Raw genomic sequence first — 19,697 nt, forward strand, 5'->3', positions numbered from 1 at the left:
GGCACATTCACCCTAATTTGAACGCTGACCGATCGTGGGGGGCAAGGTGGTCAGACAGGATTCCCACCGGGGCTATTCTTGACCAGAGCGGGCTAATATTGACGCCACGCAATTACTTCTCAGTCACGCTGGATGGCCATAACTATCATAAATATTGTCGCGGCTTCTTCTATCATTGCTATTATATTGCTACTAGTATATTCGCAAAATAATTTATATGATAATAATTATAATTATATTTAAATAATATTTGAAAATTTTTTTTTGAAATTATTCCGTTCAAGTTTCAGCAGATTCTTAAATAATCATTGGTCTCTAAATTTAAGCTTTATTTTGGATTGATTTAAATTTAAATTTTTGTTTCGTTTCTTGTATTTGGCGTTACAAAGATCATACATTTTTTATATTACGTATATATCGCTTGATGGTTCCCTTGGACTTTAAACGAATCGTAAGAAATTATAAGACGTAGAAAACTATTATTTCTATACGCATACAATTCTTTTTTTTTTTTTTTTTTATTTTTATTTTAAGACATGGTAATTCTCTTGTCCAACGGCAAGTTTACCATTAGTGGCAAGGTCGCCATAACGGTACATTTTTCTGTAGAATCCATTAACGCACCGAAGAGATTGAAATAATCATTTGCTTTAGAATCGTCACCTCGATATGCGAGTTTTACGATATATACAGCGGCATTTATTGATTTAGATTGTATTCTTTTCATTGTATACATTCCTTGTATACAGGAAGTGGCGAAAACGCAAGATCTGCGATTTCTTTTGTTCAAGTATGCGAGCGATGTCACGTCGCGAAGATACGATGCGTTCGATAAATCTTTTCCCTTTCTCGAGCACGTTGAAACCGGAAAAAGAGGAAAAAGAGCGAAAACCAGAGTGCGAACTTTTACCGTAATCTCTGGCAATCAATGCCGCCTTCTTTGTTCGCCGCGCGCGACTCGAGTATTCCGCGAGGAGAAAACCAGTTTCTTGAGTTAGTGCTTTTGCTTAGGCTTGAATATGCGCGCATACGTGCATAAGTCAGGTTGCGGCGACGCTGCGTCATGTAAATCCGTGTACTCGCGAAAAGCGATGCAAGTACGATGGAAAACATTATACTAATAGTCGTATTGGAATCGTGGAAGGCTGCGAGATAGTGAAAGGTATGCTACGCTGTTAAAAAAAAAAAAAAAAAAAAAAAAAGCGAAGCGAGAGAAGCGCGAGAATACCCCTCCGCGCGCGCGCGCGCATGCGCGCAGCATCAATCGTAGAAACCGATCGAGAAAACGCTGGCGTTGAAATTAAATGTAATAGACACAGTATATTTCCTCATTCATTTAAAAGGACGGGAAGAAGAAAAATGTCTTTTCTTTTATTTTTCACGCATTATTGTAATTAAAATGTTCCGCCATTTGTCTTTCAACGTAAATAAAGAAAGGAGGGGAGAATAGGGAATTATCCTAACATATATTGATTTAAAACTTAAAAAATAGTAAGCTACTTATAAATATACATCGATGAATTGTGATATCGTAAAACTATTAATGCCGAATTCAGTTCTTTGAACTTCTCGATCAAGGACCCCTTGGATTTTTGCTCCATTCCGCTTTGAGAGTTCCTTGGACTTAAGTTCCGTACAATAATAACTTCGTGCGCGCAGGTAGTCTTCGAGGACGAGCGAAGAAGGACGAAGGACGAAGAAGAAGAAGATGAAGAGGAAGAAAGGAGGAGGAGTATACCGTGGGATAAAAATAGCACGGTACCATGGCAAAATAAAAACTAATGATACGAACCTGCAGAATGACGATCCCAAGAGCCAGACTTGCCGAGCAAGGAGGGAAGCAGAAGATGCACCAAGAAGCGCGCACACACAGAGACGGAGGAAAAAGGTCGTTGCCTAAAAGAAAGAGCAGGATTCGCCTTTGAAGGAAGAAGAGAAGCGGGAAAGCTCTGTATTCTAACTTCGTCTCAGGATATAAATTGTTGGCATCATAATGACAATAATTTATAGAAATAAATATGACAAATTTTCACGATGTCTGCCGATGATGAGTTACCTTGTCAATGATGTAAATTAACACAACAATTGTATAACGAGCTGGCAACACCCTGTACATTTATCATGTATAATAGTTTCTTCCTATTCTCCATCATGTTTATTTGATTACAATGGAAATAGAATTTTAAACAAAAGATTGTCACGATACATCCTTGCGGCTCGCGCGCAACATCTTTGAAAATCCTTGAAAATGTACAACGAGTAGCTTCGAAATTGCGTCAAATGTTTGCGATACCTAATATTTATTTCTACAAATGTCAACTGAATTAGTCTCGCTTTGATTTATTCTTTTCTTTTTTTTTTTTTTAATTCTTAGACCTGAAGAAAGATAAAAAGAAATTAAATTGATATTAAAAATAATTTACGTTTACATTATGTATAAAAATGGATATAAAATCTTTTTTGGGAATCACATCGCTTCGCGACAACTGCATTGTCGATAGCACGCAATGGTGGGAGCTGAGCAAGCGGTGGTTGTGCTTGCGGTGGAAGAAATCTCCCACCCTCTCGGTGATCGCGCGTTGGATCACGTTACTCGACCTGTCTCCACCTTATAGTCTCGCCGCGGTGTACCTCCGTGTGGTAGCTCAGTTAAAAGTCGGTATTGCCAGCCAGTCGGACGGGCCAACTAGCCAGCCAGTCAGCCAGCCTGCCAGCCAGCCAGCCAGCCAGCCAGCCAGCCAGCCAGCCAGCCAGCCAGCCGTTCGATCAGCCAGTCAGCCAGCTCTAAGAAAACAATCCTTACGTGCACACCGTACGTGTACACCGTGGTGTACACCAGTCTTATAATGGCACGGCATGGTGACCGTTTTGGTACGATAAAAGTCGAGGGTAACCTTCGGGTGTTCCTGCGCCGGTTCGAGGAGAGCTGAGGAAAAAAGAAGAGGGAGTGAAACGGGTTCTCTGGTGCCAGTGTGCAGTCTAGTCCAAGACACAGGATGATAGCGAACGTCCGATGAGCATCCTGCTTCCCGTTGCCCTTCTACAAAGCGAGAGAGAGAGAGAGAGAGAGAGAAAGAAAGAGAAGTTCTTTGCGGGTGATTGAGCTACCCGCCACCTCCATCCTTCCTCCACCACCACTAGCGGTGAGAAGAAGAGATGTCGAAACCAGAGGAAATGTCTACCAGGTCAGTGCGTAATTATTATTATTGCTTTCGGATGAATTGGTTGGGCAAACAGTGCTCCCTTTATCAATCAAATGACTAAAATTGCAGATTTTTAACGCACAAATGACTTGACTTGTCTTAAGATGCTAAATATTGTTTAAACATCTCTTTACATCTCTTTAAATTGTTGGACTATACATATTGTGAATTTGATGAATTTTTAATCTGAGATCTTTTTACTAATGTTGAATCTCTCTCCCAATTTGTAGACTATATCTAAGATTAATTTCTGCTATTTTTTTATTAACTAAAGTTTAAAAAGGGTTACTTTGATCATTTCTTAAATTCTTGAACTTTTTTATCTTTATGGAAATGATTTATACTACATTTTAAAAACATGTTACTTTAACACTGTTATATACTCAGAGATAAAATATTATTAATGGGACTAGATTTTAGAAAAAAGTTCAAGTTTTATTCAAGAAATACAAAAAGAATGTTATAGATTGGCTTGTTGGCCAATGCTATTAGATTGGTAACCTTGCATATCGCGTGTTTCACGTCATGCAATCTCTTATATATGCTTGATTTAGATGGAAACATATGTCATTGTTTATTAATGTATATGTTACATTTTATGCATGATATCGTTTGTCGTCAGCGTATTATTATATTTCCTGCATCTACGCGCAACTTGAAAAACGAATGGATAGACACGTGCACGAAAATACATAAATTTTTGCAATTAATAGGTGAAACCTTTATATGTCCTATGTAATACGAATAGTTCGCAAGGAAGCATAAAAGTCGGTTATTTGTACTGTAAAATTTTATTTCAACGAGATAAAAGAAATAAGAGAAATTGAAATTGAGAAATAAACAAAATTTTATTTTGCTTAAGAATAGAATCTTTTTTTATATTCGGTGTGTTAGGAGGAATAAAGGGATAGGTAAATTGATTCCGATGAAATTGGTTTAATGTCAATTAGCGGCTTGATATAAACACTCTAGCAAAGAGTACGTAATGCGCATCTTTCATCAATAACAAACAACTTTGCCAAAAACAACATGCGTCATTTAGAAATGAGATTCTACGTATTTCGTTTTTGTTTTTAATCATACGCATATATATATATATATATATATATATATATATATATATATATACAGAGCGTAGCTGTTAATCGAGCATGTTCTCTCTGGCATTTAATTTCCCCTCAAAAAACGAAAGTAGTTTAAAAATCATATTTGCCAGTAATGTATGCGAAACGTATACATATATGGCGGAAGAAAACGTGGGACGTGTTAATCCTTTAATAAGGGATGACTACCGGTTAACGCTTCTTTCAGTCTTTCCGCGTGCGTATACGTACACGTGTATATTTAACATCCACCCGTTATCGGAACGTATTTCTCCTTTCGGATTCTGTTTACGGATATTAATTCATCGTAATGCTTCAAGGCGCTTGAACGTTAACGAGCGTGCCGTTTGTTACCGCCGAGATGTGAATTGCCCACGCTATCTCGAGTTACTCACGTATGCTGTGACGACAGAACACCTTAAATTAATAACTATACGCATATATACACGGCGATTCATAGTAGTATTTGTACGTAAAGCCCGTAAAATCCAATATCACATAAATATCAAGTAAAATTTGAACGTAAAATTATTTAACGCGACTCCACTTTATGCGTCATTGCTGGTTTTTTTTTTCCTGAATGAATATTGAGCTATGCTTGTACAAAAATAAAATATCTTGAGAATCCTCTGCGTTGCTTCGCCGTAAGAGTTGCAGTATTTATTGCAAAATACAATATATAATTTGCTTGTTAAATAACAGTTGTTATAACAATTTATAAAAGAAAAATTTGCAGCTGTCTTCTTGATAATTTTGTATAATATTATTTAATAAAATATTGTTATTTTACAAAAGTTACAAGTAACTTTATAATTTTGTTATGTGTAAGCTAATCTCGATAATATTGTTCTGCAATTCTTTTCTTATACGAATAGGTTGCGAGATGAATTATGTACTATTAATACTCATTAAATACATACATAGCTCAATGCTTAATGAATGAATATAGAATGACAACATACTTATACTCGACTATGATTTTAAATAGCTTCCATCACCAAAGCTATTATCGCTTTAAACTTATTGAACAAATATCATATATAATTGTCAATATTTAATCAATTCATTTGAAAAAAGATAATGTTTTTGAGAATATATGAATAATTTTGACATGTGACTTAAAAAATAATTAGATAATTTCTAATGACCTTTAATATAATTTTTTTTGTTTTTACATCAAAAAATTAAATGATAATTTTTCAATTGTCTTGATTAAATGTAAAAGTGATATAATTAATTGGAAAACTCAAAAAATTTTTCGAAGACATTACATTTTTGGCTTCAATAGCGTTACATTAACCTTTAGCGCGTAATGATACATTCATATTAAAACTTTCGGCCTTAAGAATGTATTAATAGAACCAGTTATTTATTCACTTGGCAGCAAACGTTCTGGAAAATGTTTGTTATAAATTCTATCGCGATTATTAATTTTTCATCTTTTACTTTCCTTATATCGTCCGATTTTTTATTCGATTATTGTAATTCGTTTATGGAAACGTTGTGAAAGATTCGAGGGATTTAAATTTGACAAGATCTGAGCGAGAGTCCAAAAGGAAAGAAACGAGTCTAGCAGAGTCTAACGATTTCTTTTTATAACGATTGTTCTTCTCCTCGTTTAAAAGTCCTGAGAATGGCGCATCAGGAAACTACTCGTGTTCGACGACTTGTATCATCGAGTCACGACTCGCGTACCATTTACATATGAGTAGCATTTTTAAAAACGTTATTAATACGAGAGATCTCGCGAGGTCAATCGTTCTCCACGCGAATCGCGGAGCGGAGAACCGTGCGACGATCTGGCGATCGACGCGCGCGTTTGCGAGCGCGTCCGAGCGTTTTACGCATCCGTAGTAAATGGAATCATTCATAGGTATCCACAGGCGTGGTACTTGGCGAGCGATGTGCCTACTTGTAACGTAGTGTTAAGCCGATTACGGGACTTTTCTCACCGTTGCGTCGTACTACTACTACTACTACTACTACTACTACTACTACTACTACTACTACTACTACTACTACTACTACTACTACTACTACTACTACTACTACTACTACTACTACTACTACTACTACTACTACTACTACTACTACTACTACTACTACTACTACTACTACTACTACTACTACTACTACTACTACTACTACTACTACTACTACTACTACTACTACTACTACTACTACTACTACTACTACTACTACTACTACTACTACTACTACTACTACTACTACTACTACTACTACTACTACTACTACTACTACTACTACTACTACTACTACTACTACTACTACTACTACTACTACTACTACTACTACTACTACTACTACTACTACTACTACTACTACTACTACTACTACTACTACTACTACTACTACTACTACTACTACTACTACTACTACTACTACTATTACTACTATTACTACTACTACTACTACTACTACTACTACTACTGCTGCTACTACTACTACTACTGTCACAACGCTCACTTTGAAACGAAGGCGCAAATATGCAAACGCGGATGATCCTTATCAGTCAGCGAGATCCGCATCATCACTTTGAGAATCGGGAAAATTAAAAATATTCGAAAAGTTTATATTTCTCAGATTTTGCTCAAAGTTTTAATTCATTAAACTTTAAATTAATACCGATACTTTAATGAATGAAGCTAATGCAAAGTATTTGCAAGAGAAAATTTTTTTTAATTTTTATTAAAGCATTTGATCGATATCATATTTCATAGATCGATATCAGAGGCTGTGTCATGATATCAGAGGCTGTGTGAAATTTTACATTACGCATAGACGTTTTATTAGACGGTTTAATCAATTCGGCAAATAATATATCTGTCCACGTTTGCGACCAAGCCCGAGTTAAATTTCCATTTACCTTGTCCTTTTCGTGGACTCCCGTTAGACTTCCATTAAATTGTCAAACTTCCACTACGCTTCCAGTAATTGTCAGCTAAATTAGGGAACAGATATGAGACATGATGAAAAGTTCAAATTTAGAAGGCACATAATAGTCGTAATTCTAAATTAATGACTACCCGCCACACGATAGTCGCGTAACACGCAGAGTATCCGTCAGGAATGGTACTCAAGCGCGACCATGATTGTGCGATACGAACGTAACGTGCTCGTCGTCGAGATGCTAATTAATACGACAAAGACGCGAATCGAGACGAGACGTATACGTGGTGTATGTGAGTACCGCTAAATATTTTATTTTTATCGTTTATTATTACATTTTCACGTTCATATCGGCACGTTAATCGTCATAAACAGCGTTTCGCAAAAAAATGATAGGTGTCAGATTCGCTTATTGATACAAAATCATAATATAAAGGAAATACCATTTAAGAATCGAACTTTTTCTTTAACTTCAAACAGATATTTTGACACCTAAGCAAAAGTATTCTCATTTGCTCAAAATTTTCCAAACGAGACTAACAATAAAAATTACTAATAATAAAAACATAATTTGCTTTTCTAATTATAAACAGAGTGTTTTCTCGATATTTGATTGAGGATTGTAGAACCATTGCCACTTTTACTCATCGATTGATACATAAATGTATAAAAAAGACAACACGAAGATAATGAAATAATTTGTTACGTTTAACATCACGGTTGGGGTATACAGCTTTAAATCTTTAGATAAGAATGACGGAAATATCATATCTTAGTTCGAGAGTAGGTTCAAATAGATTCACAATATAAAAGAAATTTTGTAATTTAAATTTCTCACAGCTTTTGACTGTTTTCCGACTTTCAAAATTTCAATTTAATTTCAAGATCTCCTGACGCGTGCTTTCTATCGAAGTGGAAGGATATGACAGCGGAGAGTCACGAGAGTCTTGTTTAACGACTTTCATCCTACATAATCCTGCCTGTAGATTTCCGACATGCGCAGATTAATACGTACTCTGTCCTCTTCCACACGCGATGGAAATTTTTTTTTTTTCTTTTAAATCAAATATAAATCTCTGTGCGTTTAGGAATAAAGCAAAAGATTAATTATTCCAAACTCGTCGCGCGTTGGTACACACAGGCGGGAGTTTTTTTTTCTCTTTTCGCGTTCGCGTGTACGATCGTGAATGGTAACCGGGAACACGTATACGTTACGATTCCAATGAACGTAGATTCCAATGAAAATCGTATATATATTCCATGCGTGCGCACAGGTGAACGCGCGAAGCTCGGTCGCACGCGGCCGAGTGTAAAAAGAAAATCCTTCTGGGAAAGCGTGCGGCCAATAAGCGGACTGTTATACGAAGGAAACGTGTTATTCCACCGTCCACTTTGTTTGCGTCGTGATAAACAACGTGAGATAGATACCGCGAACGAGGAGAAGAGAAGTTAGAAATATTCACGATTAGATTTTCAAAGATGCAAAATTTTTGCAAGATTGTCTTCTCGCGGGAAATATGATAGGATAGTCCGCAATCTCGCGACAACGTCGATGATTTCATCGAACGTTGTCGATTCCCCCTATAACTACTGTTATGAAAGAGCGTGATCGCGTCAAGGACGGTGCTCTAGGCTGATCTGTGCCTTAACGACGATAATAATCTTTCTCTTACCTTCACGGCGACGGAAGGCAGAAAGTATCTATTATAATCCACGCGTAACGATGTCCCCTTTTGAACATTTGCAGCCGAGAATCGCACGGGACTTGCACGCGACCCCAATGCACCGTAGTAGTAGGAAAAAACATGTCGATGAAGAGGAAAACGAGGAAAACGAAAATGATCCCACCGGATGGTGGATGGGGCTGGGTGGTCCTCTTTTCTGCTCTCGTTGTCAACTTTCTCATCCCGGGCACCGTCAAGTCCTTCGGCGTACTTTTCGTCGAGTTTTTACACGTTTTCAAGGCGTCTTCCACGGCGGCCTCCTGGATGCCGGCATTATGCTACTTTCTGTACAGCTCGTTAGGTAATTCTACAAAAATATTTTAATTGCTGATTTCTAATTTTTAATTATGTTTCTTTATCGTACTAGTTAAACTATATATATATATATACACTTTGTGATTAAATTTCTATTTTATTTGTAGTTATATATATATAAAAATTTATTTTATGGATGAAATTTCGCTTTCTTGTATATTTATAGAGTATAGAAATAAGAACGTTACATAGTATAATATATCTCATAAAAATATAGCATGAAATATTTTACAGGTCCTTTATCTAGTATCCTGTCGACCAAGTATTCCTACAAAACGGTAACTCTCATCGGTGGCACCTTTGCGGCCAGCGGGATGATGCTGAGCTACTTTGCCAATTCAGTTACTTATCTTTACGTTAGGTATGATTTTTTTTGTCGATTGACGTTCAAGAGGCATCGCAAGTGAATAGGCAAACATAACTGTTAACAGTTTTGATTTTAATAATCACTGTGACGAAACTTTGCCGAAATGTTGTGTAACAAAGCCGGTTGTTGAAGCACTTAAGACGAAAGGACTGCTTGATTTACGTGCATTACACAACTTCTGCGAACTGATAAAATCCGTTCTGCGTAATATTTAGAGTAAACATATAATATAATATATGCTAAAACGCTACATGAAACTTTCTTGCATTACAAGATTTATATTATTAAAATTTCTATAAAACTTGTTATAAACTTTTATAAAATGACTTATTCTTTTTTTATAGTTATGGACTTATGGTCGGAATTGGGGCTGGATTATCATTCCCACCGACAGTTTATATCGTTACGCAATACTTTGAGAAGCTACGGGGGGTGGCGAACGGTCTATGCATTTCCGGTAGCGCCATCGGCACTATAGTGCTACCACCGTTACTGCAATATCTTTTGGACTGCTTCGGATACAGGTAATTTACTAAGAAATTCTATAGCTCTGATAATGTCTACTTAAGAGAACATAGAGGAGCTATTGTTAGAAAAACAAATGTCGATTATTCAGATGTTCCTCTCGGCTCCGGTTCGAGAACAAGATATCTATTCTACCGAGACCGCTTCCACAAAAGACTTTATACATAGTTCCAACTGCTTTCGGGGGATCGGAAAGTAGAAGTGCACTTCGAAGCGGCTTGGGAAGCCACACGACACAAAACCTTTCGCAAATCTTCGTCGAAACCTTCGTTCCAAGAAAGGTCTTGCAGACATCGAATGATGAAGCCTCGTCACAATTCGGAAATTCTAATTCCTCCAGTATTCTATGCGTTCAATAATAGAGACAGAACTATACCCATACTGTACTGTATGAAAAATCGCAGTTACGATACTTTCCTAATTAACGTCCTCGAGAACAAATAACATATCTAGAAAGCATTAATAAAACCATGAGTCTAAAGACTTAAATGTAAATGAAATATTGCAAGCAACCCAAATTTGAAATTTTATCCAAACATTTCTTTCTCGCCCTTAAGAATAAAGCTGGATGCATACCTTACTTAAATCAGGTTTCATTGTCACATTCCAGAGGAGCTGTACTCATCATGGGTGCGATCACGTTGAACACGTTGGTTTGCGGTCTTCTGTATCATCCGGTTGAACAGCACATGAAAATCGTACCTCTGGACGAGGGTATCGATAACGAAGCGTTGTTTCTCGATGAACCTATCGGCGGAAAAGAAGAGTCTGCTGAAAAAACGGGAGAAGATGTTAAACTCAATGATGATAAAGCGATGTGTAAATTTTCGGATCTTTCGCACAACATGGAATCGACCAGCGAGAAGGTATTCTACGAGTCTGAAAAAGAGGATTATAAAAACGATACAGTTTTGAGATTTCGATCCGACGTTGTTAAGAACGAGGACTCGCGTCGGGAGGAGACTCCGCAGAAGAATATTTCGCATGTGAATGAATTTTGCATGACGATCCGTCCGAATCCTACGAGGGAAGATGGCGATGTTTTGAATAACGATACGCAGAATTTATCACGGCGAGGTAGCGTTGTTACGGAGGAAAATAATAAGTCGCAGTTGAACTTCTCGAAAGTTGCGAAAAATCTGAAAGAAGATAGTAAGATACGCGTCGAGGAATCTAGACAGAGTGACGTGCGATCGAAATCAATCAAGACATCAGAGAAACATGAAGTTAAATCCAAGAAAGCGCCCTTTTTCGATCTAAGCGTGCTGAGAGATCCCATTTACTTGGTGATCCTCATCTCCAACTCCACATCAGCCATCAGCAATACAAATTTCATGATTCTATTACCGTCTTATGCGATCGCCGAAGGCTTTGATAAGAATTCGTCAGCTCTGCTTCTCTCCATAGTTTCGGCGTTGGATTTGATCGGCAGGATCAGCGGTGCATCCTTATCTGACATCGATTTTGTACCCAAGTATTATTATTTCGTGGGTGGACTCGGCACTAGCGGGATCGCTTTGGCGTTGCTACCGATGGCAACCAGTTACACTATGCTGTCATTCTTCTGCGGTCTTTTTGGTCTATCATCGGGCATGTACATCGGTATCACGACGGTTATTCTCGCGGACATGTTGGGAACGGAGAAGCTCAGCTCATCTTATGGAATATCACTGTTCGTTAATGGCGTATTGCAGCTCGTCGGACCGCCAGTTTGCGGGGTCATTTTTGAGAATGTGTTGTCTTATAAGCCGATCTTCTTAGCCTTCGGAATCATTTTGATTTTGGGTACCGCACTCTGGGCGGTAGTGCCACTCATTAAAAGAAACAATAAGAAAGATGTAGAAGCGATATAAGTAAAATGATATAGGATGCGGCATCTCGAAGATTTTCTAATGAATCGATTTAAGTGAATGTCTTATAAAAGACTCTATATATTACAATTACGATGGTTTCTTTCTTACGATGGATCTTGTGATCCGAGAAGAGATCCGATAACATTCTTAGGTACTTTTAAACTATAAAGCAACAAATACTTGAATTGTTGTACATTTCTAGGAGAATTTAACATTTATATTTTACAAGATATTTGTGGTCTAGAAAAAAATTTGAGAAAACTCGTAAAATTATCTAATATTAAACATATCGAGCTTTTCATAAATCCAGCACGACCGTGTATCTGCACAGCTATCTGCACAGCAGACATTTATTATCACGACAAATATTTTTCGCAATTCGTGCCATTATTGCATTACTAGATTACTATATAAATTGTTATGTAATGAAGGCTTGTATAAATTGCATGGCTGTCATTGAAGACATAACTTTTTGTACTTTCGTGTTGGTGATTAATTTTTGTGAATATTTGTTCGCAAATATTCATTAATAGAATATATTACGTGTACTAGTAATAAATTTTATACTATCCCCAAAAATGAATATTTTGTATAAAATATGCGACAATGCGATATTAACATTTTAATAATATTAATGAGTATCTTCTGATTTCTACGAGTCTTTCTGGAACGTGCATATATCAAACAATTATTGCTCGACAGTCTACATTATTAACATAAGCTTATTTTAAAAAATAATTTTTACTGCCAGTAACAAAGTAATATTATTGAGAATTATCTATAAATTTACAAATAAGTATTGAAAATATTAGATGTTGACATAGATTAAGAACATACATGTACGTACAGGAGTTCCATTAGACGACTTTGTGCCAAAGTGATCAGGAAAGTTTCTAGTACTTGAATCATGTTAACATTCAGTTAGAGACATTTAGTTATTCAATCATACAGTGGCAATAAATATTTGATTATACTAAATGTTGAATAGTCGGACATGTGTAATGATATATAATATAAATATATAATATAGATCAAGATATAGATGAAGATTATATCGATATAAATCTTTTTAAATATTTTATACGAATTTCAATTAACGTTTCTCCTTTCGTCTTTTCTTTTTTATTCTTTTTATTCGCATTGTTTAAATTGAAATGAGGTAATAACTGAAAATAATTTCAGAAAAAATTGAAGATGTCGGTGCCGTAAGCATACAGAAAAATAGAAGGCAAAGAAATATTTTAACTAGAATAAATAAATAATAAATGCCTTTTCTTTATTTGATTTTATTGATAATTCTTAGTTTTTTTAATTTAGTTCTGTGATTTTTTTGATACAAGTTTTGCATCTGTCGAATGCGAATATAAAGGTATATTAATTTGAAGAAAAATAAAAGGACAATAGATGATAGTAAGTTTTTATAAGTTTAAATTTTGATTAATGTTGCATAGAACTGTATGCAAAATATATTTCTGTACATGTCTGTGCGTGTCTGTTGCTCAATTCTCTTGAAGATACATAAGATACATAATCCCTATCTGTATTAATTGTACAATTAATTTATTGCATGATTTATATTATTCTAATACTCCTCTAATTCCTCGATTTAATTGATTTTATATATCTAATCTCATGAATTGAGAAAACGCATTATTTACACGCATTATTTCTACTAATTAAAAATTGCCCAAAAGTATGCTGCAATATTAAATGTTTTGATAATAAAATAAGCGTGTATGGATATATATTACGAAAATACTATTTCCGATATATTTTATCTCGGCTATATCTTTAGAACTTTAAATAATTTTTTGTTAGCAAAATTTAATATGTTATCTTTTTCTAAATTTTTGGATCTTTAAATCATTTATATAAATGATATTTGAAATAAAAATTATAACAAAGTGTATAATTTAAAATTAATAATGAGAAATTATAATGATAAAGTCATAAATAATAAAATAAAATATTGGACAAATGCAAGAATTGATATGTAATCAATCCTTTATTGTAATAGATTCGAAAATCATGCGATTTCTTGATAAGATTTTAAGCAATTTATGATTATCGTATATTATTGGTATAAAGTATTTAATTACATTTAATTTTCGATAACGTAAGATAAAACTAAATAGAAAGCACTTTTTTAGATCTTCTACTTTTCTTGTCAGCTTTGTGCAGTTTTGATAGAGACAAAAGAAAATAGAATTATAATAAGTAGAGATGTACAATATTATTAAGAAGCATTAGAAAGTGGCAGGTTACGAAGTTGCTGTGTCTCTTCGTCCTGTGAAGGAGACGATAGAACGAATGCCTTTTACAGAAGTCTGAAATGTTAGAAACAAAAGCTCTTGTTAATCCTGTGATTTAAATGACAACAATAATAGATTTCAAATTCTTGTAATGATTTTATGAAGTGTACCTTTTTCTTGGATCCATTAAGATAGTCTTTATACATTTCCGAGCGTAAATATCTCGAATAACTGTCGCTCTTCATCAGGTGATATACATGAGCCTAAAAGAAAATAATAATAATTAAAATATAAAATGTAAAGTGATAAGATAGTATATGTCTTATATGTCTTACTCTGTATGTGTGTGTGTGTATATATATATATACATATTAATTTATGGAAAATGGATCAACTCAGTCGCTTAGTAGTATTCATTTTGAACAATTTGTTCCGAATAATTTTCTGTTCCTCATCTTTGATCAAAATAGATAGAAGTTTAATAATTATTCTAAATTTTTATTTTTGCAATTAGTTTGACTCTTTTATATATAATATAATTAAATAATTAATATAAATTAAATTTGTACCGCAGCAACGTCGAAACACCATTGGTCCGGCTTTTCAAGATGTTTTTTGGTAATTTCATAAGATCGAGAATCGACGTTAATGGGACAGCTCGCGTCCGTGTCCAAGAATTCACGCCATATCTCTTCGACTTTTATCTGGACGTCTTTCTGCGGTAAAGTTTTCAATTCCTGAACGGTTTCCCAAAATCTGCACATATCATAAATGATCTCGTCTCCCTGATGCAAATTCAATATCGTATTATATGTGTAGATATAAATCAAAGTTTATAAATACAAATAGAAAAAATCTAACGAAAAACAAACTTAAGAGACAATAGAGTTGCTATACGTACTTGAGATTTTCACCGCTAAATTCCTTATCTAAAAAGCGTATAAATTGTTCTCTACCAACGGGATCTTGTAGGAGTTCTTGAAGGCTGAACGCCCATCTCCTTACTCTTCTCGTGGATATTTCTTTCCTACACATCCGTAAATATACGCACATACACATAATATTTATTGTAACGTATAATCAGTCAAAGTTTGTCGAACAACTTTTTTTGTTTTTATCGTGATATTATTATACTTACGCTAATTTTTCCTGCTCCCACATTTCTGGGCTATCGGATATCCATGGATTTGTGAGCTCGGGTTGGGTGAAAAAGGGATCGTACTCCATGTATTGTTCAAAGTATCCAATCAATCTAAAAATATCGCATATTGATTAGCCTATAAATGCATTTAACATATGCATTTAACATATGCATTTAATGAAATTTAAATATAACATTATCAAACACACTATATAAACACACTTTAACTCGATTTGTTAAATCTCGATGTTAGCTTTAACAAACGTTTGCAATATACATATTTGGAAACATAATACAAATATATATATGTATCCTTTAATTTATTTTGATAAAACAGATAATTCTATTGACATACGCTTCGGCTACTTTCGAGACCTTGATGACAGGCTTGTCCAGTCTATCTTTGAGAGTCTCGATCTCCTTCTGCAAAAATTCTATCGATGAGGTCGCACTCGATTCTACAGATGGTGATATTTTACCACCCGCGACTCCCAGATGCAAATGCTTACTTGGTTGTATGACAGATTTGTAACTACGACAAGCTTTCTTAATATCCAATTCCGTGGTATTTACACATCCAGGCTGAAATATAATTTAATTATGAGAATTGATATTCCTTCGATAAAAATATTCCTTTTTCGATGTTTGATCAGCAAGAAAATATATATGTAGTTTATTATTCTAAAAATGTATTATTAAAAACCGTACCATTGGCCGATGTACATCCCAGAAGGCTCTCTCTTGGCTATCCAGGACTTTTCTTTCCAACTTATCTCTCTTCTTGTCGACTTTGCTTTGTGCTTCCGCCTGCATAAAAATAAATTCCCATTTTCGCGAAAACATCTTTTGCAATCTAGCCAGGTTCTCTGCCTCATAGTCCGCCAATTCCAAGCGCGTTTTGTTCTGCATCGTCCTTTTGCATAAATAGACAGCTGTAACATTTAACGTAGTACGCACCAACGGGTGTATCATAATACAATTACGAAAAGAATAAGTATATATAAAATTAGATATAAACTGATAAAATCAAGATTTTAATAAGAAAGCATTACTTCTTAATCAATTTATTTTTAAACAGAATAAATAAATAACTTGCCAATTTTTATATTTATTGAATTTGTTTTCATCATTAATTATTACATGTACGAAATAAATGACAGATCATATTAACAATATAATATTACATAATATTAAATATCAATATTCTTTTATACCATAATCAGTATTTTCGGGTTCCCAACAATTCGATGGCCAGAAATACGGTGTTTGAAACCTGTAGAATGTGTTGTCATTCTTTACGGTAAGGCAGTGATCGTCGATAGGAAAAAAATATCCGTGAGATGCCATAAGATGAGCCACATGAAGAGCCTCTGAATATAAAAATGTATTACGCGCTTCATTATACAGATTATACCACGTTATTTGCAAATAAAAATTAAAATTTAATCGGAAAACTAAATATCCTTACCTTGATCATCTATATCCATGCTCTTCATCATCCATGCTATGAGATCTGTACCTAAAATATAAATTATATATGATTATCATTTATTATGATTATAATTTCCAATTAAAATCGCTAATATTAACTTATATTTTGAAAAAAGCTTGTAAGGATAAGGAAATTATATTTTCATTTTAATTTTATTTTATTGTAAATTTATAATAAAAAGTTATGCCTATGACATCCTGTGTTTTTGCTTCTACCTGTAAAAACAGACGGCGTCTTCGTCATGAAAGTCTTAACTGTTTTTACGGGTACACCGGTAAATTCATCCAACATCTTTTCTACAATCGATTCCATCTAAAAGAATAGTACAATTTTTATTTTATGTAAAAGAGCGATATCCAAAAATTAACGTAAGCAATGAACAAAATGTCAACAAAAATTATTCAAAAAATGATTATTCAAGAAATAATAATAAGTTGAGAATAATTTAAATTGTGCTAAAGTCAAATAGATATTTTTTCAAGACAAATTTCATTAATATTGAATCCTTCCAATTTGTTTGATATATTTAATGCATGTTCAATGTTTCTATCGCTCGCATAACATTTTTCATTCGTGACAATACCTTTTTGTAGACAAGGTAATTAGGGGTATCTTCGGCGCAAGAGGCAGTGACGTTATATGTGGGAGTGTTGGGAGATAAATCCGGGGAATCATTCGCGTGAGCATCCTCATCCTTTTTATCTACTTCTTCGATATGCTCGGTCGTTTTCTTGCTGCTGCTGCTGCTACTTTTCTCTACAGGTTTTCGGCGACATGCCGATTTTTCGGAGTTCATAGTTACCATATCCACTCTAAGTGAGATACAACGTTCCTATACAACGTTGATTTCAAAGTTAAAAGCGTTGCAATAAATAGAATTAAGTAGAATAAGTAGAATTCTGAATAATTGAAGTGTAAATCGTTATCACGATATCTGATAATTTTCATCAAGTTTTTTATTTTACGCTAAATTTAACAATTTTTTTTTAGATTAACAATATATCAAATATGGTGTGTAGTAACGTATCGTTTGTGGAACATATTGATATCGTATATAAAATTCTCGATGTACCCTTAATACATATATATATATATATTCTTGCGCAATTTTTCTCGCGTGAGTAAAATTTCCACGACATCGATCCCAGCGACCAATTATCTAATTAACGATATAAAGCTTGTTTCGTAAACCTGATGTGAATTTATTTTAGTTATTCATCACGTTCTCCAATTCTTTAGTTGACTTTTTCTCCACCATATATGTCAGAAGATTGATAAAGTTGTTGAATTGTAAAATGGTGTTATCCAAGATTGGCACATGAGACAGTATCTATCAATGTAGTCCTTTTCACACATTTCATCCCTTCTTGCTACCATCGGATACTCGGGAGAGTGTGGTTGTGAAGGGGATATTGGTAAGATATTGTCTCTCATACGTCAATCTTATAGACATCGGATAGAAGAGCGCAGAAAAGGAAAGAGTGAAAAGCACAATGCGCACAAGCTACGCTTCATTATTATACGGATTATTAATACCGGTTAATTAAAAATTATGATCATCCACAAAATAAAAGTATTAACCAAAAAAAAAAAAAAAAAAAAAACAAATATCTGAGATCGATACTTTTCTATATTCAGCTCGTAGACCTACCTCAATTGTAACACTTTGATCCAATCTGTTCTTAAATTGCGTGAAATTCACGCGCTGCCTAGCACAAAACCTATCGATGCATCGTCCCTCATTGTATTCATAAACACCGTCAATTTATACGAGACATATTTCTCAAAAAATTCTTTATTTTTTTTTCGCTTGAAACACGACGACAGCGATATCAAAATAATCTCAAAAATATCTCGAGTTTACAGCATTTTCTCGACAGCGAGTCGCGCCGATAACTCTTTCACTGTGCATCACACAACACGAAGCACCCTCTTCGGAGAACAATAAACAATCGTCATATTTGTAACCAAGACTGATCGAAGAAACTCCTAGATGAATCTAATCAAATACAAGTTATACAAGTTCATATCTCTTTGCACTTCATAAAGAAGCAAAGCCTCAAACGCGAACTAATTATCGACTTCCACATCTTCGATATAAACACAGAGAGGGATAGAAACGAGGGAAAGAGCAGTCGCATTTACGATCTAATCGCACCTCTCGATGGTTCGCGTGTTGACCCATGCGAAGAACAGGTCAAGATAGTAGGGGATGAAGGCGTGCGCGCGCCCCTTTCATGTTCTACGCAGCGGCTCGAGTTTTCTAAGGGGATACGTTAGATTGACTGTCCTTACGCCGGAGCTGCAAGTGCGCAGGTTTCGAATGTCGTTTTGGTCTCGTGCCAGGGTGAGGATCGAAATCCCGTGGTTGAACGGCGCCGGGAACAACTAGTCGATAAACGAGACGCGACTGCGTCCCGCGCCGAAGCACAACGTTCTACTGAAGGCGCAAATACTCGATTTTCAGCTTCTACCTTTAATTTGGAAACACATGTTTTACATTTTCAAAGCCAACAACATATATAAACAAATTAATTGAAATTTATAGATGCAACTTCCTTATCGATTATAGTCTCCTGATACTTTGTCGATTTTTCAAGTTTTTAAATTTTAAAATTCTTGAAACCGCGATTCTCGGAAATTGCAGAAAATTCTCGGAATCAAAGATAACGCTATCTCCTTGTCAATTATGTTCTCCTGGTATCATTTCGATTTTCAAAATTTAGAATTTTTGTAGGAATCATGATTCTTGGAAATCATAAAAAATTTTCAGAAAATGTGTATATAGCCTTATTGCTTATGTTTTCATTAC

At 34.9% G+C, this 19,697-nt stretch overlaps 2 protein-coding genes across 9 annotated transcripts; one reads left to right on the top strand and one right to left on the bottom strand.

Annotated features, from left to right (window-relative positions):
- Positions 1 to 424: 424 nt before the first annotated feature.
- Positions 425 to 14,407, top strand: LOC105424823 (monocarboxylate transporter 12). Its single transcript, XM_089072937.1, has 6 exons — positions 425 to 1,162; positions 1,660 to 3,185; positions 8,964 to 9,241; positions 9,490 to 9,616; positions 9,967 to 10,146; positions 10,758 to 14,407. The coding sequence occupies exons 2-6, from the start codon at positions 3,157 to 3,159 to the stop codon at positions 11,998 to 12,000; spliced, it is 1,857 nt and encodes a 618-aa protein (XP_088929063.1). The 5' UTR covers positions 425 to 1,162; positions 1,660 to 3,156; the 3' UTR covers positions 12,001 to 14,407.
- On the bottom strand, positions 14,043 to 19,317 carry RSG7 (regulator of G-protein signaling 7). 8 transcript variants are annotated; one of them, XM_011635279.2, is made up of 13 exons: positions 19,044 to 19,184; positions 17,469 to 17,717; positions 17,101 to 17,197; positions 16,862 to 16,912; positions 16,608 to 16,763; positions 16,102 to 16,325; positions 15,903 to 15,975; positions 15,749 to 15,827; positions 15,391 to 15,504; positions 15,154 to 15,279; positions 14,822 to 15,008; positions 14,423 to 14,515; positions 14,043 to 14,327 (listed from the first exon to the last, which is right to left on the bottom strand). In XM_011635279.2, exons 1-13 carry the CDS (start codon positions 19,068 to 19,070, stop codon positions 14,262 to 14,264), a joined length of 1,542 nt encoding a protein of 513 aa, XP_011633581.2. In that variant the 5' UTR covers positions 19,071 to 19,184; the 3' UTR covers positions 14,043 to 14,261. The 8 variants fall into 8 exon arrangements, 6 of the variants coding, with proteins under 6 accessions (XP_011633581.2, XP_011633580.2, XP_011633577.2 ...); XR_016138379.1 differs by adding an exon at positions 14,588 to 14,742 and having other exon boundaries at positions 14,286 to 14,327; positions 15,749 to 15,975; XR_016138378.1 differs by adding an exon at positions 14,588 to 14,707 and having other exon boundaries at positions 14,287 to 14,327; positions 15,749 to 15,975.
- Positions 19,318 to 19,697: the final 380 nt, after the last annotated feature.

Source organism: Pogonomyrmex barbatus, unplaced genomic scaffold, assembly GCF_055798465.1.
Source record: "Pogonomyrmex barbatus isolate J1 unplaced genomic scaffold, ASM5579846v1 scaffold14, whole genome shotgun sequence".
NCBI classification, from domain to species: domain Eukaryota; kingdom Metazoa; phylum Arthropoda; class Insecta; order Hymenoptera; family Formicidae; genus Pogonomyrmex; species Pogonomyrmex barbatus.